General features: G+C 39.9%; 1 protein-coding gene and 1 long non-coding RNA gene across 15 annotated transcripts in view; both read right to left on the bottom strand.

Annotated features, from left to right (window-relative positions):
- Positions 1-26,715, bottom strand: part of NFATC3 (nuclear factor of activated T cells 3) — a 140,581-nt gene that overhangs the window by 89,639 nt on the left and 24,227 nt on the right. For 9 of the 14 annotated variants that reach the window (XR_014805694.1, XR_014805695.1, XR_014805696.1 and 6 more), the window contains exons 2-3: positions 4,527-5,661; positions 2,154-2,316 (exon numbers count right to left, since the gene is read on the bottom strand). The exons of 2 other annotated variants lie outside the window; for them this stretch is intronic. Coding sequence is in view for 5 of the 12 variants with exons in the window: in XM_021094126.2 (XP_020949785.1) it covers positions 2,154-2,316; positions 4,527-5,661 (1,298 nt within the window). In the remaining 7 variants the exon portion in view is untranslated. The remainder of the gene's footprint in view (positions 1-2,153; positions 2,317-4,526; positions 5,662-26,715) is intronic. 3 more of the 14 variants (XM_084959908.1, XM_084959906.1, XM_084959910.1) reach the window with 1 other exon arrangement.
- LOC146402272 (uncharacterized) lies at positions 20,240-26,682 on the bottom strand. The gene is made up of 2 exons (XR_014805850.1): positions 22,719-26,682; positions 20,240-21,290 (listed from the first exon to the last, which is right to left on the bottom strand). It is a non-coding gene; the product is annotated as an uncharacterized LOC146402272 (long non-coding RNA).

Here is a 26,715-nt window from a genome sequence, read left to right as displayed (position 1 = left end):
ATAAACCATGAGACCAATAAAGTGATAAAATATCAAATGACTGGAAAGTGGAGCCAAGGAACCAAATTAAAATTCAAAACATGGACTTCCGGAGTTCCTGTTGTACTGCAGTGGAAATAAACCTGACTAGTATTCATGAGGATGCAGGTTCAATCCCTTGCCTCACTCAGTGGGTCAAGGATACGACATTGTGGTGTAGGTTACAGATGCAGCTTGGATCCCACGTTGCTGTGGCTGTGGCATAGGCCAGCGGCTGTAGCTGCCATGTGACCCCTAGCCTGGGAACTACCATACGCCACGAGTGCAGTCCTTTTTAGACAAAAACAAAACAAACAAAAATCAAGGACTTCCCTTGTAGCTCACAACATAACCACACAGCGTTGCTTCTAAAATTCAAAACACAGTCGCAGATCTAAAAGCTAAATTAGAAACAGCAAGTGACAGGGAGTTCCCGATGTGGCTCAGCAGTTCAAACCCAACCTGAATCCATGAGAATGAGAGTTCATTCCCTGGCCCCGCTCACTGAGTTAAGGATCCATGGGTTAAGGATCCAGTGTTGCCTTGAGCTGCCAGCGTAGGCTGCAGACAGGTCAGATCTGGTGTTGCTGTGGCTGTGCCAGGAACTTCCAAATGCCACAGGTTTGACACTCCCCACCAAAAAAAAAAGAAGCAGCAAGTGACAAATATATCAAAAACATCGGAGTTCCCGTCGTGGCGCAGTGGTTAACAAATCCGACTAGGAACCATGAGGTTGCGGGTTCGGTCCCTGCCCTTGCTCAGTGGGTGAACGATCCGGCGTTGCCGTGAGCTGTGGTGTAGGTTGCAGACGCGGCTCGGATCCCGCGTTGCTGTGGCTCTGGCATAGGCTGGTGGCTACAGCTCCAATTTGACCCCTAGCCTGGGAACCTCCATATGTCGCGGGAGCGGCCCAAGAAATAGCAAAAAGACCAAAAAAAAAAAAAAAAAAGGAAGTCTTAAAAAAAAAAAAAAATCACAATAAATGATTTAAAAAGACATTAAAATATCCAGAGAAAAGAACATAGATATGGAGGATGGACAAAGACAAGTCAAGATCTGAGGAGCAATTGGAGTCTCTGAAGTAAAGGACAAAACAAATGGAATAGGAAATGTATATAGATACATAATGTAGATTTTCCTTGCAGTAGGGAAGAATCTCAATTTGAAAGGGAGCATCATATGCACTGGGAAACTAAAAGGAACTATCAACATCCAAACATACTCTGGTTAAATCAGTAATTTCAAGTATAATGAATGATTTATTTCTTTAAGAAACAAGTTAGGAGTTCCTGCTATGGTTCAGTTGGATCGACAGCATCTCTGCAGTGCCAAGGACACAAGTGCAATCCCCAGCCCAGAACAGCAGGTTAAAGGATCCGGCATTGCCACAGCTGTGGTGGAGGTCACAACCACAGCTCGGATGTGACTCCTGGCCCAGGAACTCCATATGCCTCAGAGAGGCCAAAAACGGAAAAAAAAAAAGAAAAAGAAAAAAGAAAGGAAATTAGAAAAAAATGTCACTCACAGGGAGAATATAAAACATTGATGATATTGATAATATCCAAAGTGTTAGTCTCCCCTTAAACAGGGAATCAGATATTTTCTTTTTGGCCACATCTGTGGCATATGGAAGTTCCCAGGCCGGGAATCAAACCTGCACCACAGTAGTGACACCATGGGATTCTTAACCCACTATGCCATCAGGGAACTCCTACTTGGAATATGAATCAAATGTTATCTGAGGAATTTAGATTTTAGCTAATTTATTGTTTTATTTGCTCTAGTTTTCTGTATTATTTCGATTTTAAAGAAGCATGTATTGTACATATAAACAACACAGTCATTTTTTAAATCATAAAACAACTATTGAGCATTATAATCTTCTTTCCCCAGAGTTTAACCAGCTGGAGAGTCAGTCCAGGAAGAATATCTTTTAACCTAGCCAAAACAAAACAAACAAATAACAAAAAAAAGAAAAACCTCAATGCAGAAATGCTGCTATATCGACAAGGAGACAAAACCTCAATAGAAGATTTCTAGGTCTGAAAATTTTCTCTTTGGGCTCAATAGTACCTGACTGAATAGACTCTTTCATTAACAGCTGTATGATATCTACAAAATACCAAATCTCATACCTTCACAACAGGATGTCCCCCAGTAGATGCTTTTACAGCTCCTCGGCTACCTTCAGTTTCATAATGGGCTCGATGGTGAGTTTTAGGCTGCACTTCTATTTTCAGTTCACACTGTCCAAAATGAGTTGGTAAAGGCCAGTCTAGTGGAGGTAATGAAGATGTGCTATAAACAAAACACACAAAGACGCATTTCACCATGCTATTATTGTCAAGCAGTGATTCAAATTACTTCTTTGAAAGTACCAACATTTCTTCCTGTGATCTACAAAATGAAGTATTCCCAAAACAACTTCACTTATGGAATTTTCCTTTGGCACAGCTGGTCAATGATCTGGCATGATCACTGCATCAGCTTGGGTCACTGCTTTGGCACAGGCTCGATCCCTGGCCCAGGAATTTTCACAAGCTGCAAGAGCAGCCAAAAAAGACAAAAACCATATAATACTTCATTCAGTAAGTTATAACATTTGCTATGGTGGCTATTTAAAAAATAACTTTCACCTGAAGAATAAAATCAATTTTTATCTACTTTTTCATTTCCGGGTTTTTTTTTTAAAAAGGACAAATTCTAACATTTTATAAAACTGTAAACAGGAGTTCCCACTGTGGCTCAGTGGGTTAAGAACCTGACATAGTGTCTGAGAGGATGCGGGCTCGCTCAGTTAAGGATCTGGTGTTGCTGCAAGTTGTGGTGTAAGTCTCAGATGTGGCTCAGACCCAGTGTTGCTGGGGTTGTGGCACAGGCCTGCAGCTGCAGCTCCAATTTGACCCCTAGCCTAGGAACTTCCATATGCCACATGTGCAGTAGTAAAAAGAAAAAAAAAACAAAACAAAAACTGTTAACTATATCTCAACTATGTGTAATTACAAAAACAGTCAAAATAATAATGTCATTTCCTACAGCAAAGATGCTTATCTCTGTATATATCCATCAGCATCTCTCCACGGATCCAAACTCCCCTGTGTCTCAACAGACATATATCTCTCACTTTGGTGTGTAGCTATTGAAATCAGTTGATCACACATGTTGCTTCTCCCTTCCTCCCTATTGCTTTTCCCCTCCCTCTGTAGTTAGCAACATATTAAAATTTGAGGTAAAAACCTATGGAATTTCCCTGGCGGCTCAGTGGGTTAAGGATCTGGTATTGTCACCTGCAGCTTGTGGAAGTTCCCAGGCCAGGTATCAAACCCATACCACAGCAGCGACCTGAGCTGCTGCAGTGACAGTACCAGATCCTTAACCTGCTGCACCACATGAAAACTCTAACTTTTTGTTTTTTAAATTATTTTATAAAGGGATAGGCTTTCAAACATAACAAAATCCAAAAACCATAAGGGAAAAGACAAATTTCAAATACATAAAATTTAAAAATTCCTCTACAGTAATAAAAAAAAATCACAAACTTATAAAGTCAAAAGACCAAAAAATAAATTATGAAAAAAAACCCCAATCGCTACAAATATAAAAAGGTAAATTTCATTTGCATATTAAGCTCTGAAAAATATAAAAAGTCTATTCCCCAAGGTGGTTTATTAGTAATTTAATCCATACTATAATCAATCTTTTACAAGAAGCTCTTTAGATAAGAAATATAATTTATTATTGCCTACCATTCATTACAACTTTTAAAATTGTAACTTGAGGAGTTCCCGTCGTGGCTCAGTGGTTAACGAATCCGACTAGGAACCAGGAGGTTGCAGGTTCAATCCCTGGCCTTGCTCAGTGGGTTAAGGATACAGTGTTGCCATGAGCTGTGGTGTAAGTCACAGATGCGGCTCAGATCCCGCATTGCTGTGGCTCTGGCGTAGGCCAGAGGCTACAGCTCCGATTAGACCCCTAGCCTGGGAACCTCCATATGCTGCAGGTGCGGCCCTAGAAAGGAGAAAAAGACAAAAAAAAAAAAAAAAACCTGTAACTTGAGACTATCCAAAGATACTTTTAAGACTAAAAGGAAAATGGCATTCTCATGGTGGCTCAGCAATAACGAATCCAACTAGTATCCATAAGGATGCAGGTTTGATCCCTGGCCTCGCTCAGTGGGTTAAGGATCTGGCGTTGCCATCGGGTATAGGTCACAGACACAGCTAAGATCCCTCATTGCTGTGGCTATGGTGAAGGCTGGCAGCTGTAGCTCCGATTTGACCCCTAGCCTGGGAACTTCCATATGCCGTGGGTGCAGCCCTAAAAAAAAAAAAAAAAAAAAAAAAAGACTAAAAGGAAGATAAATGTGAATTTTAAGTTATTTGAAAGAAACTGAAGAAAAAAAAGGAGGCGGAAAAATGATCAAATTATTTTATGTAGATAACGTAGTTACAGGCTACCAAAAACCCATAAACATAAAGAATGTCCATAAGCCATTTCCACCAACTCACCGAAATATAGGGGTGTGACCAGGCTTTGGTTTGCTCCAGGTAAAGGGTGAAGGAACTGAAAGAAATTGGTCACCAGATGAATCTTTCTTTAAAGGATACTGAGATCCAAGGCCATCATCTATTGAAGGTTCCCGGGATGGTGAAAGATTCCCTTGGTCATCTGAACCAAGCTCTAATTTTCCTGGTAGTACAGTAGCTTGATCTTCAGAAGTCTTCCTTGTTTTCAGAGGGATATCAGTCTCTACACAGTACTGAAACGGATAAAGTGCAGGGCCAAGGCCTGATCCACCCTGGACAGAAGCATTGAGCCAGGTATCTTCTGTCACACTTCCCCTGGGGGAGTGACCAGGAGAAGGAACAGGTGAGTGATGGGGTGAAAGAGACCCAGCATAACAAACCTCAGCACTAGAATGCCGTCGTTTCCCACAGGGGGAGGTAGGCCTTGATGAGGGTCCTGAGGCTGGCCTGGGGCTCAGCCAATTCTCATCAGTGACACTAGATCTAGGAGAGTGGCAAGGAGACTGTCTGGGTGACAAGGAGTGTCCAAGTCCATACTGCTGATGCCAGGACTCTTCTCCAGGACAGCCTCCTGGAGAACCACCAGGAGAAGTCAGAGGGGATCCAAGAGTAAATCGAGCAGCAGCTTCATTCAACTCTGAATCCACATCATCATAAATATGTGAAAGAGATTCACAAGAAGATGCATCTGAGAACCAGCTCCTAGAAGAGATGCTGCTGGCAGGACTAGGACTAAGGGAGGACTCCCGGTAGGATGGCTCAAGAGGAAGATAGAGATGATCTCTAGAAGGCCTTTCCAAATATTCCCTTTCTGGGTCATTTATGTGTAGGTCATCTTCATGAGAATCAATTTCTTGATGACAGTTAGGGGAGATGGATGTAATTTGAATGCTTGGGCACTCAAAGGGTTTGGGACCACCTAATGGGCTGTATTTAGATTCAGGAATTTCACAAGTTCCTTCATAGTTTTTGTGACCTTGGAGCTGAAACGATGGTGACAAAACAGAAGAGTGAGACGATAATCCATGATGTGGTAAGCAAAGTGGTGAGTTTAAAGTAGATGGAGGTGGATCTACATTAAAGATGTAAATGGATGCACAATCATCTGGCTCAAGATCTATGGGGGGTGGGGGAAGCAAAAAAGAAAAAAAATCAACAAAATAAGAAATCAGAAAACTTAGATGTATAAATTACAATATGAGAAAGTAAATAATAATCTTTCGAGAAAACAGTGGGACATAAAATGTACATAATTAGGTCCACTAAAGAGTGGTGTGTGTGTTTTCATCTGATAATTTCTGCAGATACATATAATTATCATATTTATATATGTAATTTCTTCTTTTTCTGTATTTCCATATATTCTAAGAATCTGAAAATAAATGCTTTTATGTACCAAAAAATTATATCTATGATTCTACAAAATAGTCACAGAATTATATAATGATATGATCATATAAATTCAGCCTCATCTGCGGTCTGCAGATTAAAATGGACTAAAGGATAAAACAGTCTTTGAAAGGTTTCTAGTTTTAAGTATACTCACTAGTTTATTAGTGGAAAGAATTACAGACTAGAATTCAGGAGACCGGCACCTAGACACTCTGTCATTAACTGTGAGCTCTTAGTCTACATCTTTTAACCTCCCAAGACCTCAGTTTCCTTGCAATACAATTAGAACTTTTCCTTTCATTAAGGTAATTTTCATGATTAACAGAAATAGTTTTTTTCCTTCATAGTCAACAATCAAGAATTCATATTTTTGGGAGTTCCTGCTGTGGTACAATGGGATCGGTGGTGTCTCTGGATGTCACTGGGATTTGGGTTCGATCCCTGGCCCAGCACAGTGAGTTAAGGATCCAGTGTTGCTGGGGCATCGAAACTGCAGCTTGGATTCTCATCCCTGGCCGAGGATCTCCATATGCCACGGGGTGGCCAAAAAAGGAAAAAAAAAAAAAAAAAAAGAATTTATATTTTTGTTCATGGCAGACCAGGTTACAAAAGCCACATGATGCCACTGGATTCTTTTTTTTTTTTTTTTTTTTTTAAATCTTTTGTCTTTTTTTTAGGGCCAAACCCACAGTATATGGAAGTTCCCAGACTAGGGGTCGAATTGGAGCTGTAGCTGCCGGCCTACGCCACAGCCACAGCAACAGCAACTGGGGGTCCGCCGAGCTGCATCTGTGACCTACACCACAGCTCACAGAAATGCTGGATCCTCAAACCACTGAGCGAGGCCAGGGATTTGATCCCATGTCCTCATGGATACTAGTCAGGTTCATTAACCACTGAGCCACGACGGGAACTCGCCCCAAAGGATTCCTTACCTTAACTAGAAAAAAACTCTTCAAGGCTTTTAACTACTGATTAATTGTAAAAGTAATCCTCATAAAAACAGAACCTTTTTTTTTGGCCACACTTGTGACATGTGGAAGTTCCAGGGCCAGGGAATGAACTCATGCCACAGCAGTGATGACTCCAGATCCTTAACCCAGAGCCACCAGGAAACTCCAAGTCAGAACCGTTAAAACGCGCCCCTTACTAGAATATTTAACACTTAACAAGTTCTGCCAAATTACCTACTGGGAACATCTGCAACAGTAAGGATATTTTGCAACTTCACTTTTAGGAAGGAGTGATTATTTTTCATTTTCACAGAGGTAAAAGTAGTACTAACCCCTTGTACAAGGTACAGGTTGAACACCTTCACTTTTTCCAAAGAAATCATCAATGGGAAACCAAAAACAAAACTGTTCATAAATACCATATAGAGAAGCATTAACCTTTAGCCTCTTCTCAAAACTACTCAAGGATATCACATTATTTCATTAAATACCACTGGAAAATTACATACATCTTTAGACTCCTGGTGATGCTGTCATTAGCCAGCATCCTATAACTTAACTATTTCCATAAATCCTAAATTTTGTAATCTTTAAGATGGTCTGTGGTTGAGTTCCCGTTGTGGCTCAATGAGTTAAGAACCCGACTAGTATCCATGAAGACACAGATTCGATCCTTGGCCTGCTCAGTGGGTTAAGAGCATTGCCGCAAAGTGCAGCACAGGTCAAATATGCGGTTCAGATCTGGCACTGCTGTGGCTGTGGCGTGGGCTGGCAGCTACAGCTCCAATTTGGTCCCTAGCCTGAGAGAACTTCTATATGCTGTGGGTGCAGCCCTAAAATGACCAAAAAAAAAAAAAAAAAGAAAAGAAAAAATGGTCTGTGGTTAGTGAACATATTCAGTAAAGAGTTCTTACATGTATTAAAACAACAAAACAAAACCCCCTAGGTTTAAACTCTTGCTCTACCTTTCCACAACTGTGTGAACTTGGACAAGTTACTTAATCTTTTTGAACCTCAGTTTTCTGAGGAATTTCTTCTATAAAACTGGCAAGAAGTGAGTAGAATATTACCTAAAATGCACAGGACCATTTTAAAGCAAGCAACCTAACAAAATAACTAATATTTGGCAAGAATCCCATGCATACCTTATTTTTTAAATTCTGAAATATTTCCTAATAAATAGAAACACATTTCTAAGTATACCACTTACTCCACTCTCCCACTTACTAAATCAAGAGAAGTGGAAAGTTATTACTCCAAAGAAAGAAAACCCATCTGTAACTTAAGAAGTTTCTGCTATGGCACAATGGGACTGGTGCTATCTCTGGAGCGCTGAAACTCAGGTTCAAACCCTGGCCCCGCACAGGTAAAAGATCCGGCATTGCTGCAGCTGCAGCTTAGGTCACGACTACAGCTCAGACCTGATCCCTGCCAGAGAACTCCATACGCCACAGGGTGACCAAAAAAGGGGAAAAAAGCATAAAGGAAATAGCTAATGAGTATTGGGTTTCTCTCCGGAGAAATGATGTAACACTGGGGTAATGGTTTCACTACTTGTGAATATACTAAAAACCACTAAACTGTATACTTGAAATGGATGAACTGTATGGTATGTGAATTATATCTCAATAAAGCTGCAATAAAAATACAAGTAAGGAACATAATATTAGGTATATTTCTCATGATTACAAATGTTTTTTAAAGGTTAAAGCATTTGTTTCTTAACTGACTATAAGAAAATCATTAAAGAAAATCATAAACAAGTGCTATCATATATACATCCTAGTCTACATAGTATATATTTTATACAGTAGTGACCATAATATTTTGGGTTTTTTTTAACCTTTTATTTAAGTATAGGTATATACACAAAAGTGCACATAAGTATACAGCATGTCCCATAGAAACACAGACATATACACATACATTTATACACAGAAATACATATATGACATTTATATTTATGATATATATATATTTATATATATATATATTTATGTCAGTATTTGATCTGTGACCAGAAACATGACAACTGAAATCTCTGAGGAAAAAAATTAAACCAAAAATAACTATACAGCTTGGGTAAATTGTCGCAAACACACATACCCTGTAATATCACCTTTTAAAAATAAGAACATGATGGAGTTCCCGTCGTGGCTCAGTGGTTAACGAATCCGACTAGGAACCATGAGGTTGCGGGTTCGGTCCCTGCCCTTGCTCAGTGGGTTAATGATCCGGCGTTGCTGTGAGCTGTGGTGTAGGTTGCAGACACGGCTCAGATCCCGCGTTGCTGTGGCTCTGGCGTAGGCCGGTGGCTACAGCTCCGATTCAACCCCTAGCCTGGGAATCTCCATATGCCGCGGGAGCGGCCCAAGAAATAGCAACAACAACAAAAAGACAAAAAAAAAAAAAAAAAAAAAAAAAAGAACATGAGGGGAATGATAAATTAGTAGTTTGGGATTAGCAGCTACAAACTACTATATATAAAATAGATAAACAAGGTCCTACTGGATAGCACAGGGAGCTATATTCAGTATCTTAGAGGAGAATCTGAAAAAGAGTGTGTATATAAAATCTGTATCACTTTGCTTGCGCACCAGAAAAACACAACACCATCAATCAACTATACTTGAAAAATGTCACTCCTTTGGCTCCAGTTATTACCTCTCCCACAAAAGTAACTACTATAGGGGACTTCTAACAGCCTAGATTTGTTTTTCCTATGTAACATACGACTTGGTCTTTCAATTTTTTTTATATTATATTGGGCTTTATAAAGTTTCTAAATGGTTTTCAAGGCCATTGCAAAATGTCAAAAGTCAATTATCATAGTTACTTCCTACTTTTTACTTTCATAAATAATACTGATCATCTCTATACCGATAGTTTTTATCTTCTTTTGAATTAGTCTTTAAGGATAAATTAAGGGTGCAATTACTAGATGAAAGGGCACACATGTTTTTAGCACTCATTCTATACAGAGAAACATTTGTTTCAAAAAAAAACTTGTTTTAATTTGCAACACTGGAGGGACGTGAGAATCAACTTTACTTCAATTTCTTCAATCACTATGTTATTTTAAAATTTAGTGTGAGTTAGCACTAAAATAGTTCTGTATGAAATATGATGTCTGTAGGCTGCAAAGAACAGAAAACTGAACTCAAAGCAGCTGAGGGGAAGGGATAGTATTTATTATCCAGCAACAACAAGAGGTCCAAAGGTAGAAAACCTCCAGTATGGGTTATTTCTTCAGCACAACAAGGTTATCAACCAGTTTCTTTCCATATGCACATTTTGCCATTTTAGAGGTACTAACTTTGCGCTATTCACTTTCCAAGGATAAGTATATTTTACCCTAAACCAGAAGTAATGTGATCATTCATTTAACAAATATTTTTCGCGTAGCTACTATATAATAGACATGTTGTAGACACCAAAAAACACATGAGTAAACAAAACAAAGTTCCCATCCTCTTAGAGCTTACATTCTAGTATGTTACATGTCAAGTGGTGATATCAGCAGTAAGGAAAAATAGAGTAAGGAGAGTGAGAAGGAGGGGAAGCTAATTTAGACAGGTCAGGAAAGGGCTCTTTGTCCATAATTCGAGAAGACATCAAAAGGATATGAGGAATGAACTATACAGAAATCTAGCGGAAGAACATGGCAGGTATAGGAAATAGTGAGTGCAAAGGCCAGAGACAGAGCATTTTTGGAGTGTATGAGAAAAAGCAATGCCAGTTGGAACGAGTGAGAGGGAAAAATGATAAGGGCTTGGGGAGGTGGGGAGAAGGCACTGGTTAGTCAAATAAGGCCTTATAAACCAGTACAACGACTGGTTTTTATTATGAGATGAGCAACCACTGGAGGAGTCTAAGCAAAGGAGTGTCATTCATGATCTGATACATATAAATCTTATATACATTTAAGAGACACTGTAATAATCCAGGTACAAAATAATGGAGCAAAAGGACCTGGGGGAGTTCCCGTCGTGGCTCAGTGGTTAACGAATCTGACTAGGAACCATAAGGTTGCGGTTCGATCCCTGGCCTTGCTCAGTGGGTTAAGGATCTGGCGTGCCATGAGCTGTGATGTAGGTCGCAGACGCGGCTTGGATTCAAAGATGACACCAAGGTTCTGGGCCTGAAGAGTATTTCTAATTACTCAAATGAAGGAGAAAATCTGAAAGATTTGGGAGATATGAAATTAAAAATTTTACTCTAGACATTAAATGTGAGATTCCAATAAGCTTTCCAAGATATCAAGTAGATAATTACATTAAAAAGTCTCAGCCTGGCCATGTCAATTTCAGTGTCTTATTAATGTACAGATAATATTTAAAGCCATAAAACTGGAAAAGATGACCAGGTAGTGAATTTAGAGAAGAAAACAGGCAACTGAGACACAGGGGATTCCAAAGTTTTAGGGATAGAGAAGCCAAGAAGAATGGGTAAGAAGAAGGGACAGTCAGTGAAATGGAAGAAGAACCAAAGGACTTTGCATACCAGAAGGCAAGTGAACAAAGTGCTCATTCACATTCAACAACTATTTATAATATGGTTATGATTTTCCAGGAATTATTCTAGATGGTGGGTATAAATAAAACATGCATGGTCCCTAATGAAGTGTACAGTCTCAGGGGAGAATGATAAAACAAAATTTAAAAGTTGCAAGTATCACCAAGTACTGGGAAGGACACTAAAGAAGAAAGCTATTTCACAGAGAGTACAGGAATGGCCATTTTGATTAGGTAGCACGTAAGCTAAAACCTAAAATATGAATAGGAACCAGCAAGCAAAGAAAAGGGAGGTGGAGGTGGGAAGCATGAGTAGAGGTGAGAACCCCAACACCAGGGGACAGTATAAGCAAACAGTGAGTCAGCTAGCTGTGAGGAAGTGAAAGGCCCAATTACATGGCCAGAGGTAACAACTGAAGGGGGAAAGCAAAAAGAAACAAAACCAGAAGGATCATGGTAAGGACTTTAAATTTTATTCTAAGGATAATATAAACCACCAAAGTTTAAAAAGGGACTGACACGATCTCCATTAAATTTGAGAATAACTTCATTCATAAAAGTACAATAGTAAATCTGGGATTGACCAGAATAGGGAGGTTTCATTTTTTGGATCCCAGTCACAAACTAAGAAATTAAAATGGGAGAGTAAAAAAACTCACCCCTATAGTTGCACAATGGAACTAAATGCCACTACTTAAAAATGGTTAAGGAGTTCCTGCTGTGGCACAGTAGGTTAAAGGATCCTGTTTGCCTCAGCTGTGGCTGTGGTCACAGCTGCAGCTTAGATTCAGTCCCTGGCCTGGGGACTTCCATATGCTATGGGTGAAAATAAAATAAAAATAAAAAATAGAAATACAAAGAACTGCTTGCACTCTAATTCAAAGCAAGACAGCAGCAACCAACTATATAGTCAGTGAGTTCTTCACCACCACACACTTGCAGTTTAAAAAAAAAAATCCAATTTTAGAGTTCCCATTATGTATGGCTCAGCAGAAACGAATCTGACTAGCATCTATGAGGACACAGGTTCAATCCCCAGCCTCACTCAGTGGGTTAAGGATCTGGCACTGCTGTGAGCTGTGGTATAGGTCACAGATGCGGCTCAGATCCTACCTTGTTGTGGCTGTGGTGTAGGCCAGCTATAGCTCTGATTCAACCCCTAGCCTGGGAACCTCCATATGCCGAGGGTACGGCCCTAAAAAGATTTTATTAAAAAATCCAATTTTATTTAGAAATGTACAATAAAGTAGCAAAAATTATTAATTTATTAACCTCAACACTCTGGAAGAAAGTCACCCTTGGAAGATAAAGTTTCATTCAAATGTCATTATTGTACCAATGTCACTCTGGGTTGAATAATATGAAATTCACACCCTTCCCCCCAAGGTAGATGAAGAAACACATTCTACACCAGAATGATGTCTTAAAGCACTGTAGAGATCTACATACAAAATGTGGGGGAGTGTTGTTTCATCTTTTTCCTAAGTGTCACCAAACCCCAAGTTCTGGAAATGATAGGAACGCCTACTACAATCTCACTATGATAAATAGTCCTAAGTTTATATTTCCAACTCTAGAATTCTCAAATTCATAATGCTTAAGAAATCTGACCATCTCAAAACTTAACTGCCCCCTTGAGCCACCAAGGGGTGGGGGGGCCTGGGCAAGTGTGCAGTAATCTGGGCAACACAGGTTGCCTATAAAATGTATTTATTTAAACTGTAAAGCAGCGGTTGGTAAAATATAGCCCACAGGCTGAACCTGGCCTACCACCTGTTTCTGCACAGGCTACAGCTAAGAATAGTTTTAAAAGGTCAGAAAAAATAAAAAATAATACATTTGTTTAATGTCACAAAACTCTGTGAAATTCAAATTCTAGCATCCACAAATACAGTTTTATTGGAATACAGCCATGCTCATTCATTTATATACAGTCTATGGTTAGTTCGTAGAACGAGGGTAGAGTTGAGAAGCTGTGAGAATTAATGCTTCCTGTTGTTACTTGGTGCACTAACAAATTGCAATGACACAGTTCATTATAACTAGACAGCATTCTGAGTGCAATGCATGTTGATGTATTGCAACTTTTTCTTTTTTCTTTTTTTTTAGGGCTGCACCCTCGGCATGTGGAAGTTCACAGGCTAGGGATCAAATTGCAGCTACAGCTGCTGGCCTACACCACAGCCACAGCAACTTAGGATCCAAGCTGCACCTTCGACCTACACCAAAGCCCACGGCAACATCGGATCCCCAACCCACTGAGTGAGTCAAGGGATCAAACCCACACCCTCATGGATAGTCAGATTCGGTTCCGCTGCACCACAATGGGAACTCATACTGCAACATTTTTTAAAAGTTACCAATATCGGCCATAAAAAAGAACGAAATATTGCCTCTTGCAGCAACGTGGATGGACCTAGAGATAATCATACTGAGACAAAGACAAATATCATGATATTACTTATATGTGGAATCAAATAAAAATGATACAAAAATATTTATTTATAGGGAGTTCCCATCGTGGTGCAGTGAAAATGAATCCAACTAGGAACCATGAGGTTGCGGGTCTGATCCCCCGCCTTGCTCAGTGGGTTAAGGATCTGGCGTTGCCGTGAGCTGTGGTGTAGGTCACAGACTCGGCTCCGATCTGGCGTTGCTGTGGCTGTGGCATAGGCTGGCAGCAAACAGCTCCGATTAGACCCCTAGCCTGGGAACCTCCAGACGCCTCAGGTGCGGCCCTAAAAAGACCAAAAAAAAATTTATTTATAAAACAAGCAAACTCACAGATTTCAAAACCAATCTTATGGTTACCAGAGAGGAAACTGTGAGGTAGAGGGAGGAATTAGAAAGATGGGAATAACATATACACACTACTGTATAAGACAGATAAATTAACAAGAATCTACTATATAGCACAGAGAAATCTACTCAATAATTTGTAGTAACCTATATGGGAAAAAAGAATGGATATATACATATGTGTAACTGATTCACTTTGCTGTAGACCTGAAACTAATACAACACTGTAAGTCAACTTTACTCCAATACAATTTTTTTTTCTGTGCTTTTGAGGGCTGTACCCACGGCATATGGAGGTTCCCAGGCTAGGGGTCGATCAGAGCTATAGCTGCCAGCCTACACCACTGTCCCAGCAATGCAGGATCCGAGCCACGCCTGCGACCTACACCACAGCTCACGGCAACGCTGGATCCTTAACCCACTGAGCAAGGCCAGGGATTGAACCCAAGTCATCATGGATACTAGTCGAATTCATTACTGCTGAGCCATGACAGGAACTCTTTTTTTTTTTTTTTTTTCAATTGAGCTGGCAGCATGTGGAAGTTCCTGGGCCAGGGATTGGCCTGGCACCACAGCAGCGACAATGTGGGATCCTTAACCTGCTGCACCACAAGGACACTCCCTCAATTTTTCAACCACCCATTCTTGCTAATAGTTTTATACAAGCTTATTTTCTCTGAAGAAGTTTCTTCAGTTGCTGCAGACACAATTTAAATAAATCAGTCATTCACCAAAGAAATGGCTTTCTTTCTTTCTTTCTTTTTTTTTTTTCTTTTTAGGGCTGCACCCACGGCATATGGAGGTTCCAGGACTAGGGGTCCAATCGGAGCTATAGCTGCTGGCCTACACCACAGCTCATGGCAACGCTGGATCGTTATCCCCCTGAGCAAGGCCAGGGATTGAACCCGCAACCTCATGGTTCCTAGTCAGATTCGTTTCCACTGCACCACCTCGGGAACTCCCCCTCCACTACAATTTTTTTAAATGTAATTAAAAAAAAAACAAAAACTGTCTAGTATATACTTATCACTGCAAAAACAGGAAAGAGAAAAGGGGACTTCCAGTTGAATCCCATGCTTTTAGGTTTTTAAGGCACAGTGGAGTGAGGGTTACTTTGTTACAAATCAGTTGGCAAAGCATTATGTTTACTGAGCAATAACATTATGGCTGTGCTGTAAGAATTCATTATAAATCAGGAGTCCCCGTCAGCGGGATAAGAACCCAATTAGTATCTACGAGGATGTGGGCTCAATCCCTAGCCTCATTCAGTGGGTTAAGGATCTGGCACAGCCACAAGCTGTGGCAGAGGTCACAGATGTGGCTCTTGTCAGACATTGCCATGGCTTGTGGCATAGGCCTCAGCTGCAGCTCCGACTTGACCCCTAGCCTGGGAACTTCCATATGCCACAGGTGTGAGCATTTAAAAAAAAAAGGAATTCATTATACATCAGCATTACAACTAAGCATTCATCACAATGCTCTCAACTCACAGGAAAACAAAATTAAAATTAAAATTAAAAATAGAGCCCATTATCACAGGAAGATTTCTTCAAAAGAAGGAAAAAATCAGGAGTTCCTGTTGTGGCGCAAAGGAAACAACTCCAACTATGAACCATGAAGTTGTAGGTTCGATCCCCGGCCTCGCTCAGTGGGTTAAGGATCTGGCATTGCTGTGAGCTGTGGTGTAGCTCACAGATGTTGCTCAGATCCTGCATTGCTGTGGCTGTGGTGTAGGCCGGCAGCTGTAGCTCCAATTCGACCTCTAGCCTGGGAACCTCCACATGCCATGGGTGCAGCCCTAAAATGCAAATAATAAATAAAATAAAATAAAATAAAATAATGCTGCAACCAAATAAATGAATGGCTCATTTGTTAGCCAAGCAAAGAAAGCCATTTCTAGGAGTTCCCGTCGTGGTGCAGCAGAAACGAATCTGACTAGGAACCATGAGGTTGCGGGTTCAATCCCTGGCCTTGCTCAGGGGGATAACGATCCAGCGTTGCCATGAGCTGTGGTGTAGGCCAGCAGCTATAGCTCCGATTGGACCCCTAGTCCTGGAACCTCCATATGCCGTGGGTGCAGCCCTAAAAAGAAAAAAAAAAAAGAAAGAAAGAAAGAAAGCCATTTCTTTGGTGAATGACTGATTTATTTAAATTGTGTCTGCAGCAACTGAAGAAACTTCTTCAGAGAAAATAAGCTTGTATAAAACTATTAGCAAGAATGGGTGGTTGAAAAATTGAGGGAGTGTCCTTGTGGTGCAGCAGGTTAAGGATCCCACATTGTCGCTGCTGTGGTGCCAGGCCAATCCCTGGCCCAGGAACTTCCACATGCTGCCAGCTCAATTGAAAAAAAAAAAAAAAAAAGAGTTCCTGTCATGGCTCAGCAGTAATGAATTCGACTAGTATCCATGATGACTTGGGTTCAATCCCTGGCCTTGCTCAGTGGGTTAAGGATCCAGCGTTGCCATGAGCTGTGATGTAGGTCACAGACTTGGCTTGGATCCTATGTTGCTGTGGCCGTGGTTGTGGCTGGCAGCTACAGCTCCGATTCGACCCCTAGCCTGGGAACTTCATATGCCTGAGTGCAGCCCTAAAAAGACCAAAAAAGAAAGGAAAGAAGAGAGGGGAAAAAAAGAGAAAAGAAGGAAGGAAGGTAGGTAGGAAGGGAGAGAAAGAAAAATTGAGAACACTAGTAGTAAACATCAATAGGCAATTATAAAACAAGGCAAAAGGTTTCAAGTTTTTCCTTGGCTCCTAAGGTGTAATCAAATGTTATTGATTCTACCCAATTATTATTTACTTGAAGAGCCCCTCCTTGGCAACCACAAGTCTATTCTCTATGTCTGTGTGTCTGTTTCTGTTTCGCAGATAAATTCATTTGTATCATAATAAATCTACTTCTTACCTTAGAAAAAAAAAAAAAAAAAAAGAAGCAAATGGAATTTATCCCAGGAATGTAAGAGTGGTTCAACATACAAAAATGAATTACCACATTACTAGAATGAAAGAAAAAACATGAACATCTAGGAGTTCCCTGGTAGCTGAGCAGTTCTTTAATTCATCATTGTCACTGCTATGGCTCAGCTTACTACTGTGGCACAGGTTTGATCCTTGGCCTAGGAACCTTTACATGCAACAGGCACAGCAAAAACAAAAAACAAAATAAAAAAAACGAAAAACACATAAACATCTGAAGTGACACAGAAAAAGTATCTGAAGAATTCAATATCCTATCATGATGAAGAAAATACCTAGCAAACTAGGAATAGATAGGAACTTCCTTAAAATGCAAGGGCATTTATGAAAAACCCACAGCTAACATCATACTTAATGGTAAAAAACTGAAAGCTTTCCCATAAAGATCAGAAAGTAAGACATTGATACCCGCTTTCATCACTGCCCATCGACATTGTACTGGAAGTCCTAGCCAGAGCAATTAGGCAATGAAAAGAAAAGAAAGCATCCAATTTGGAAAGGAAGAAGTAAAACTATCTTTATTTGCCGATGATGATATGATTCTATATATAGAATATCTAACAGAATCCACAAAACACAACTGGGGCTAAAAAACAAATTCAGGAAAGTTGAGGGGTAGAAGATCAAAACATAAAATTCAGTTATGTTTCTATATGTTTCAACGAATAATACAAAAAGGAGACCGAAAAAAATTCTACTTATAATAGCCTCCAAAAGAATATAATATTTGGAAATAAAATTTAACCAAGGAGGTAAAATACTTGCACACTAAAAACTACAAAATATTGCTGAAAGAAATTAAAGAAGACCTAAGTAAATGTAAGAGACTTCCCTTGTTCGTGGACTGGAAAACTATTTAAATAGTACTAATGTTGTAATACTTCACAAAGCAATCTACAGAGTCAGTGCAATCCCTACCAAAATTTCAATGGCTTTTTCTCCAATAAATGGAACTGAAACAGGTCTAGAACAGCCAAAATAATATTGAAAATAAAAAAGCAGGACTCACACTTCATAATTAAAAACTCACTACGAAACAACAGTAATCAGAACAGTTCTATACTGGCACAAGGAAAGACATACAAACTAATGAATAAACCCAAAACATCTACGGCCAACCAATTTTTTTATACAATTTTTAAAGGTTACACTCCATCTACAGTTATTACAAAGCATTGGCTATATTCCCCATTTTGTAAAATATATCCTTGTAGCCTACCTTACAGCCAACAGTTTGTGCCTCGCAGTCCTCCATCCCTATCTTGTCCTCCCTCAAACTAGTAACCAACCGCTATTTTGTTCTCTGTATCTGTGAGTCTGTGTTTTTGTTAGATTAACTAGTTTGTTGGGTTTTTAAGATGTCTTTCTCTGACTTACTTCATTTAGTACAATGTATAGTCAATTTATTTTTTTCCTTTTTTAAAATTACAGTTTACAATGTTGTATTAGTTTCTGGTATACATCAAAGCTATACATATATACACATCTTTTTCAGATTATTTTCCATTATAGATTATTATAAGATATTGAATATAGTTCCTTTTGCTATATAGTAAATCCTTATTCATCTGTTTTTTATATAATATTGTGTATTTATTAATCCCAGAGTCCTCATTTAACCCTCCCCCTACCCTTTTGCCCTTGGGTAACCATAACTTTGTTTGCTGTAGGAGAATCTATTTCTGTTTTGTAAATAAGCTCATTTGTATCTTCTTTTTTTTTGTTTGTTTTTTTGTTTTTTTGCCTTTTCTAGGGCAGCTTCCTGCGGCATATGGAGGTTCCCAGGCTAGGGGTCTAATCGTAGCTGTAGCCAACAGCCTAGGCCAGAGCCACAGCAATACAGGATCCGATCTGCGTCTGCGACCCACACCACAGCTCATGGCAACGCTGGCTGGCTCCTTAACCCACTGAGCAAGGCCAGGGATCGAACCCACAACCTCAACGTTCCCAGTCGGATCCGTTAACCACTGCGCCACAACGGGAACTCCCATTTGTATCATTTTTAAGTGATATCATATGATACTTGTCTTTCTGACTTACTTTACTTATAATAATAATCTCCAGGTCCATCCACATTGTTTCAAATGGCATTATTTCATTCTTTTTTATGGCTGAGTAATATTCTTCCAGGTGTGTACATACCACTATATATAAACACACACATACACACACACACCACATCTTTATCCATTCATCTATCAATGGACATTCAGATTACTTCCATGTCCTGGCTATTGTAAACAGAGCTTCTATGAGTACTGGGATATCTTTTTGGATTAGTGTTTTCATCTTTTCAGATATACGCCCAAGAGTGGGAATGCTGGATCATTAGGAAACTCTGATTTTTTTAAGGAACCTCTATAGTGTTCTCCACAGTGGTTGCACCAATGTACATTCCAACCACAGTATAGGAGAGCTCCCATTTCTCCACATCCTATCCAGCTTTTTTTTTTTTTTGCTTTTTAGGGCTGCACTTGAGGCATATGGAGGTTTCCAGGTTGGGGTCTGAATGGAGCTGCAGCTGCCGACCTACACCACAGCCACACCAGCTTGGGATCCAAGAATCTATTTCTGTTTTGTAAATAAGCTCATTTGTATCTTTTTTTTTTTTTTTTTTTTTTTGCCTTTTCTAGGGCAGCTTCCTGCGGCATATGGAGGTTCCCAGGCTACGAACACCACAGCCGGATCCTTAACCCACTGATCGAGGCCAGGGATCTAACCAGTTGCCTCATGGATACTAGTCATGTTCATTACTGCTGAGCCACAATGGGAACACCTGTAGTTTTGTTTTTTGGGTTTTTTTTTTTTTTTTTGTATTTTGTATTTTTTAGAGCTGCATCCAAAGCATATGGAGGTTCCCAGGCTAGGAGTCAAATCAGAGCTGCAGCTGCTGGCCTACGGCACAGCCACAGCAACACCAGATGCGAGCCACGTCTGTGACCTACACCACAGCTCATGGCAACACTGGATCCTCAACCCACTGAGCAAGGCCAGGGATTGAATCTGTGTCTTCATGGATACTAGTTAGATTTGTTTCCGCCCAGCCACGACAGGAATTCCTAGGTTTGTTTGTTTGTTTTTTTCAATGAAGTTTTATATTTATAGTTGTACAACCATTATCACAACCTAATTTTACAACATTTAAATCCCCAACCCCTAGCCCATCCCTCACCCCCCACAACCTGTCTTCTTTGGTAACTATAAGGTTTTCAAAGTTCGTGAGTCAGATTCTGTTCTGCAAAGAAGTTCACTATGTCCTTTTTTTAGATTCCATGTATAAGTGACTGCATATGATGTTTGTGTCTCACTGCCTCACTAATTTCACTTAGCATGATAATTTCTAGGTCCATTCATATTGCTGCAAATACCATTAGTTCATTTCTTTTTACGGCTGAATAATATTCCATTGTGTGTTATGTACCACATCTTCTTTACCCCTTCCTCGTGTCAGTGGACATTTAGGTTGCTTCCATGTCTTGGCTATTGTATACAGTGCTGCAATGAGCACTGGGATACATGTATCTTTTCCAGTATGGTTTTCTCTGGATAGATGGCCAGGAGTGGGACTGCTGGATCAAACAGTAATTTCCAGTTTTTTGTGGAGTCTCCATACTGTTTTCCAAGCGGTTGCACCAATTTACATTCCCACCAATAGTGTAACCACACCACCACCTCTCCCGCACTGTTTGTGGACTTTTTGATGATGGCCATTCTGGCTGGTCTAAGCTGGTACCTCAAAGTAGTTTTGATTTGCATTTTTCTAATAATTCGTGATGCTGAACATTTTTTCATGTATTTTTGGCCATCTGTATGTCTTCTTTGGAGAATGGTCTGTTTAGATCCTCTACCCATTTTTTGATGGGGCCATTTGTTTTTCTGTTATTGAACTGCAGGAGGCGTTTACATATTTTGGAGATTAATCCTTTGTCAGTCGCTTCATTTGCAAATGTTTTCTCCCATTCTGTGGGTTGTCTTTTCATTTTGTTTAGCTCTGCTGTGCAAAAGCTTTTAAATTTAATTAGGTCTCCACTTGTTTATTTTATTTGGTCTTTTTACCTTTTCTAGGGCCGCTCCCTCGGCATATGGAGGTTCCCAGGCTAGGGGTCGAATCAGAGCTGCAGCCGCCAGCCCACGCCAGAGCCACGGCAACGCTGGATCCTTAACCCACTGAGCAAGGCCAGGGATTGAACCCGAAACCCCATGGTTCCTAGTCAGATTCGTTAACCACTGCGCCACTATGGGAACTCCCCCACTTATTTTTACTGTCATTAGTCTAGGAGGTGGATCTAAGAAGATTCCTTGTAGTTTTTTGTTTTTGTTTTTGTTTTAATTTTTAAGGGCCGCACCTGCAGCATATGGAAGTTCCCAGGCTAGGGGTCAAATGAGAACTGTAGCTGCTGGCCTATGCCACAGGCACAGCAACACCAGATCCAAGTTGCATCTGTGACCTACACTGCAGCTCAGAGAAATGCTGAATTGTTAACCCACTGAAGGCCAGGGATCGAACCTGCAACCACATGGATACTTGTCGAGTTTATCACTGCTGAGCCACAATGGGAACTCTCATTGTAGTTTTTGATTTGCATTTCTCTAATCATTAGCAATGTTGAGCATCCAATCAATTGATTTTTGACAAGTGTGCTAAGATGACTCAATGCGGAAGGATAGTCCCTTCAAGAAATGGTATTGGGACAACTGAATAAACATATACAAAAGAATGAAGTTGAATCTCATTGCTTTATACACAAAAATTAAAATGGATCAATGACCTACATATAAGAGCTAAAGCCAGGAGTTCTCATCATGGTGCAGCGGAAGCGAATCCAACTAGGAACCATGAGCTTTTGGGTTCGATCCCTGGACTCACTCAGTGGGTTAAGGATGTGGCGTTGCCGTGAGCTGTGGTGTGGGTCGAAGACGTGGCTCGGATGTGGCATTGCTGTGGCTCTGATGTAGGCCGGCAGCTATAGCTCTGATTGGACCCCTAGCCTGGGAACTTCCATGTGCCGCAGGTGCAGCCCTAAAAGGACAAAAGACTAAAAAAAAAAAAAAAAAAAAGAGCTAAAGCCATAAACTCTCAGAAGAAAACATAGGTGTATGATCTTAGATTTGGCAATGGATTCTTAGATACGACACTAAAACCATGAAAACAAAAAGAAAACTAAAAAGAAAAGAAAGAACTAGCTGAAACCTCCTAAAAATTAAAAACTTTTGGGAGTTCCCCTTGTGGCTCAGCAGTAATGAACCTGATTAGTATCCACAAGGATGTGGGTTTGATCCCTGGCCTTGCTCAGTGGGTAAAGTATCTGGCAGTGCCCTGAGCTGTGCTGTAGGTCATAGACGTAGCTTGGATGTCGCAATGCTGTGGCTGTGGCATAGGCCAGCAGCTGCAGCTCTGATTCAACCCATAGCCTGGGAACCTGCATATGCCACAGGTGCAGCCCTAATAAGCAAAAAAATAAAAAATAAATTTAAAGAATTAAAAACTTAAAACTTTTGGAGTTCCCTGGTGGCTCAGCAGGTTAAGGATCCAGGGATGTCACTGCTGTAGCTCTGGATACTGCTGTGGCACAGGTTCAGTCCCTGGCCCAGGGAACTTCCATATGCCACAAGCACAGCCAAAAAATAAAAATTAAAAACTAAAGTAATTAAGTTAAATTTTAAGAATAAAAATTAAAAAACTAAAGGAAATAACAAGTGTCATGTTGGTAAGGATGTGGAAAAATAGGAATCCTCATACATTAATGTTGATAAAGTAAAATGGTACAGATGGTATGGAAAACAATTTGACACTGCCTCAAAAAATTAAATTACGACAGGACTGGGCAATTCTACCTCTAGGTATGTACCCAGGAGAATACAAACATAGAGTCTTCAAAAAAGCTTATACACAAATGTTTATAGCAACACTACTCATAATAGCTAAAAGGTAGAAATAAAGCAAATGACCATCAACAAATGAAAAGGACAGCAAACTATGGTGCCTACATACACTGGAATATTATTCAGTCATAAAAAGAAGCAAAGTATTAACAGATGTTGGAACCTGGATGAACCTGGGAAACATTATGCTAAGCAGAATAAGGGGGACAAAAAAGTTCACATATTGTATGGTATCTTTTATATGATATTTACAGAACAGGCAAAAGCAGATTAGAGGTTACCAAGGATTGGGGGAGGAGGAAATAGACAATGATTACTTAATGGGTATTGGGTGTTCTTAAGGGGTGATGAAAAAGTTTTGAAACAAGGAGTTCTCATGGTGGCTCAGCGGAAACAAACCCAACTGTATCCATGAGGATACAGGTTCCATCCCTGGCCCTCCAGTGGGTTAAGGACTCGGCATTGCCGGGAGCTGTGGTATAGGTCACAGACAAGTCTCAGATCTGGCCTTACTGTTGCTATGGTGTAAGCTGGCAGCTATAACTCTGATTCAGCTCCTAGCCAGGAACTTCCCTATACTGCAGGTGTGGCCCGAAAAAGAAAAAAAAAAAAAAAGTTTTGAAACAAGAGAGAGCTGATAATTGCACAACATTGTGAATACACCAAACATCACTTAACCATATTCTTTAAAATGGTTAAATGTATGTTACGAAAATTTCACCTCGATAAAAAACAAAACAAATTGAAAAAACTTCCAGAGGACTGAATCCCCTAATGAAACTCCACCAAATGATAGTAAAAGAAAGGATTTTAAGGGTGTAAACTCACAAGAACAAAAGGAATAGGAGATGAAACCATGGCAACAAAACTTTCAGAAGCTGGAATGCAGACACGTGGTAAATTTAGCACCTGAAAAAGCTAAAACTTAAGCCAACAGTGAAAAGAAAACTTTTTTCTAACAAAGAACTCTACACGCTCAGGAAATGCACTACTGGGTACTTTTGGAAGTAGAGGTGAAGGCAAAACTGAAAACAAGATCGGCACATAGTTTGTTTAGTGAGTCACTTAACACCTTCCCAATTTCCCACACCTCCTCACTCTGCACTACTGGGTAACCGTCCCTCTAGGCAGAAGAGTAGAGGTTTTCTGAAAAGGTGAAACAGAATAACTGAGAGCCAGCAATAACCATACTGAAAAGAGAATGATAAACAAAAATTCTCCCTAAAACTCATATATTGAAACTCCCAGCACTTTTCCCTCCCTTGTCACAGCATAATGGGCTTATACTCTCAGGCAACAGACTGACATCACAGTTAACCTAGCAAAACTACAGTGAGGCCTGTAGTTAGCAAGTGCTACTTGTGATCACAAAATTACCATTAAGATTTTGGTGCCCCATTTTAAAAAATAAGCAGACAGCCAAAGATCACCAAAGATTCAAGAAAAGCTTCAACATTAAAGACAGGAAAAGAAAGCAGGACATTCAACTTAGGAGCAGCAACCTCTCTGTCATTTGTGATGACAGAATGATCTATAAAATGAGTGATGTTTGAAGTTCGCTTGTGGCACAGTAGGTTGAGGATCTGGCGCTCCTGCAGCTGTGATGCAGGCTACAACTACAATGCAGGTCCAACCCCCAGCCCAGGAACTTCCATATGCCATGGGTGTGGCCCTAAAAAAAAATGGGGGATGTTGAAAAGGCAAGAAGATTTTTGTTCAGAAGTGGGCCCAGTGCCATACGGTGGCAAAGGGAGGCAAGCACAAAACTGGGCCAAATCTCCATGGTCTATCTCAGCGAAAGACAAATAGAAAAACTGTTGGATTCCCTTACACAGATACCAATAAAAACAAAGACATCATCTGAGGAGAGGCTGATGGAATATTTGGAGAATTCCAAGAACTACATCCCTGGAACAAAAACGATCTTCACCAGCATTAATAAGAAGGGAGAAAAAGCAGATCTGATGGCTTATCTTTAAAGTTACTAATAAGTAATCGTTGATCACTATTTATTACAAAACAGAAATTTCTCATGACTTTTTTATGTGTACAATATTTAAATTGATGTCATATACTAGAATTCAGATCATGAATGACTGATGGAATATTTCTGGTGGACAGTGCTGATTTCAATAAGACTGGCTTGAGGCGAAATGAATACGGTCAGTTTTTTTAATTTTGGTAGTAATTCTGGCTCAAAAAGACTATCATTGTTTTCCCCATCTAAAGAGAGGACTGAACTTGAATAAGGATGTTAAACTTTTCAGGGAGATGGTGAATACCTTCTCAAAACTTACAAGAAACTTTTTATATTTAGATTTCTATAGCTGGTTGTTTTAATATATTTAAATACTGAGACATCCCTTCACTGTCTCACAGAACAGAAAAAGATTCACCTGTTTCAAGTCGTATTCATTAGCCTGTTAAGGCAAGAGCTGAAGATAAATTGTCAATGTTCACTTTATCTTTTTGGCCTAAACTATGCCAATTTAATTAAAATTCTCTGTATCTAAAATACTGCCTTTTACTTGATGAAAGGCATTTTAGTGTGGTTTATATACAGCATCAAATGAAGTATTTTTAGCACTTCTGATATTTTACAGATGATGATCTTTAGGATCAGATGCTTTTAAAAGTCAGTGAGATAAGATATGTTAGTAAACTTTGCTTGTGAATTCTTTCATTTATTTACTTGTTTGTTTGTTTGTTTGTTTATTGTCTTTTTGCCATCTCTAGGGCTGCTCCCACGGCATTTGGAGGTTCCGAGGCTAGGGTCGAATCGGAGCTGTAGCCACTAGCCTACGCCAGAGCCACAGCAAGGCGGGATCCGAGCCATGTCTTCAACCTACACCACAGCTCACAGCAATGCTGAAGCCTTAACCCACTGAGCAAGGCCAGGGATCGAACCCACAACCTCATGGTTCCTAGTCAGATTTGTTAACCATTGCTCCACGACAGGAACTCCTTGCTTGTGAATTCTTTGCAGAGTCAGGCTAAGTTATAATTCAGGACTGTCTTTTAAATAGATATTCAAAAATGCAACTGTAGAACTACTGTGTATGTGTGATTGGGAATGGTGCTTTTGCCAACTCATTAGAAGGATTAAAGTAGAGAATCTGTAACTTCAGCACAAATGTGTAAAACATCTGATCATAAAGCTTAAGAATTAAAAACAAAATCAGAGATTTAAAAAAAAAAAAAAGAGGCAAAAATAGAAGAAAAAAAAAAGGTGGAGGAAAAAGACCATGCAGTAAGATGGAAACCTCAATGATAAAACCAAAACCAACCTCAATAACCTCAGAAAAAAAAGATATTGCAACCCTGAAACAAGAATATGCACTTATTATTTTAAAAGATATAACAAGAAAGAATCTTTAGGGGAGTTTACATTGTGGCTCAGAGGTAATGAACCTGACTAGTATCCATGAATGACTTGGGTTTGATCCCTGGCCTTGCTCAGTGGGTTAAGGATCCAGTGTTGTCATAGCTGTGGCTTAGATCTCAAGTGCAGCTCAGATCTGGTCCCTGGCCCAGAAACTCCATATTCCATGGGAGGCCATTAAGAAAAAAAACAAAAACAGAAGACTCAAAGAAAAATGGAAAGATCGAGTTTAAGAAATTTCCAGGAGTTCCCGTCATGCCTCAGTGGTTAATGAA

The sequence above is a fragment of the Sus scrofa genome, chromosome 6 (genome assembly GCF_054392235.1).
Source record: "Sus scrofa isolate SSC_HxYL_T2T_F1_AM1 chromosome 6, Sscrofa_HxYL_maternal_Yorkshire_Landrace_v2.0, whole genome shotgun sequence".
Taxonomy (NCBI): Eukaryota; Metazoa; Chordata; class Mammalia; order Artiodactyla; family Suidae; genus Sus; species Sus scrofa.
The sequence above is the reverse complement of the archived record's forward strand: the minus strand, read 5'-3'. Positions and strand labels throughout refer to the sequence as shown.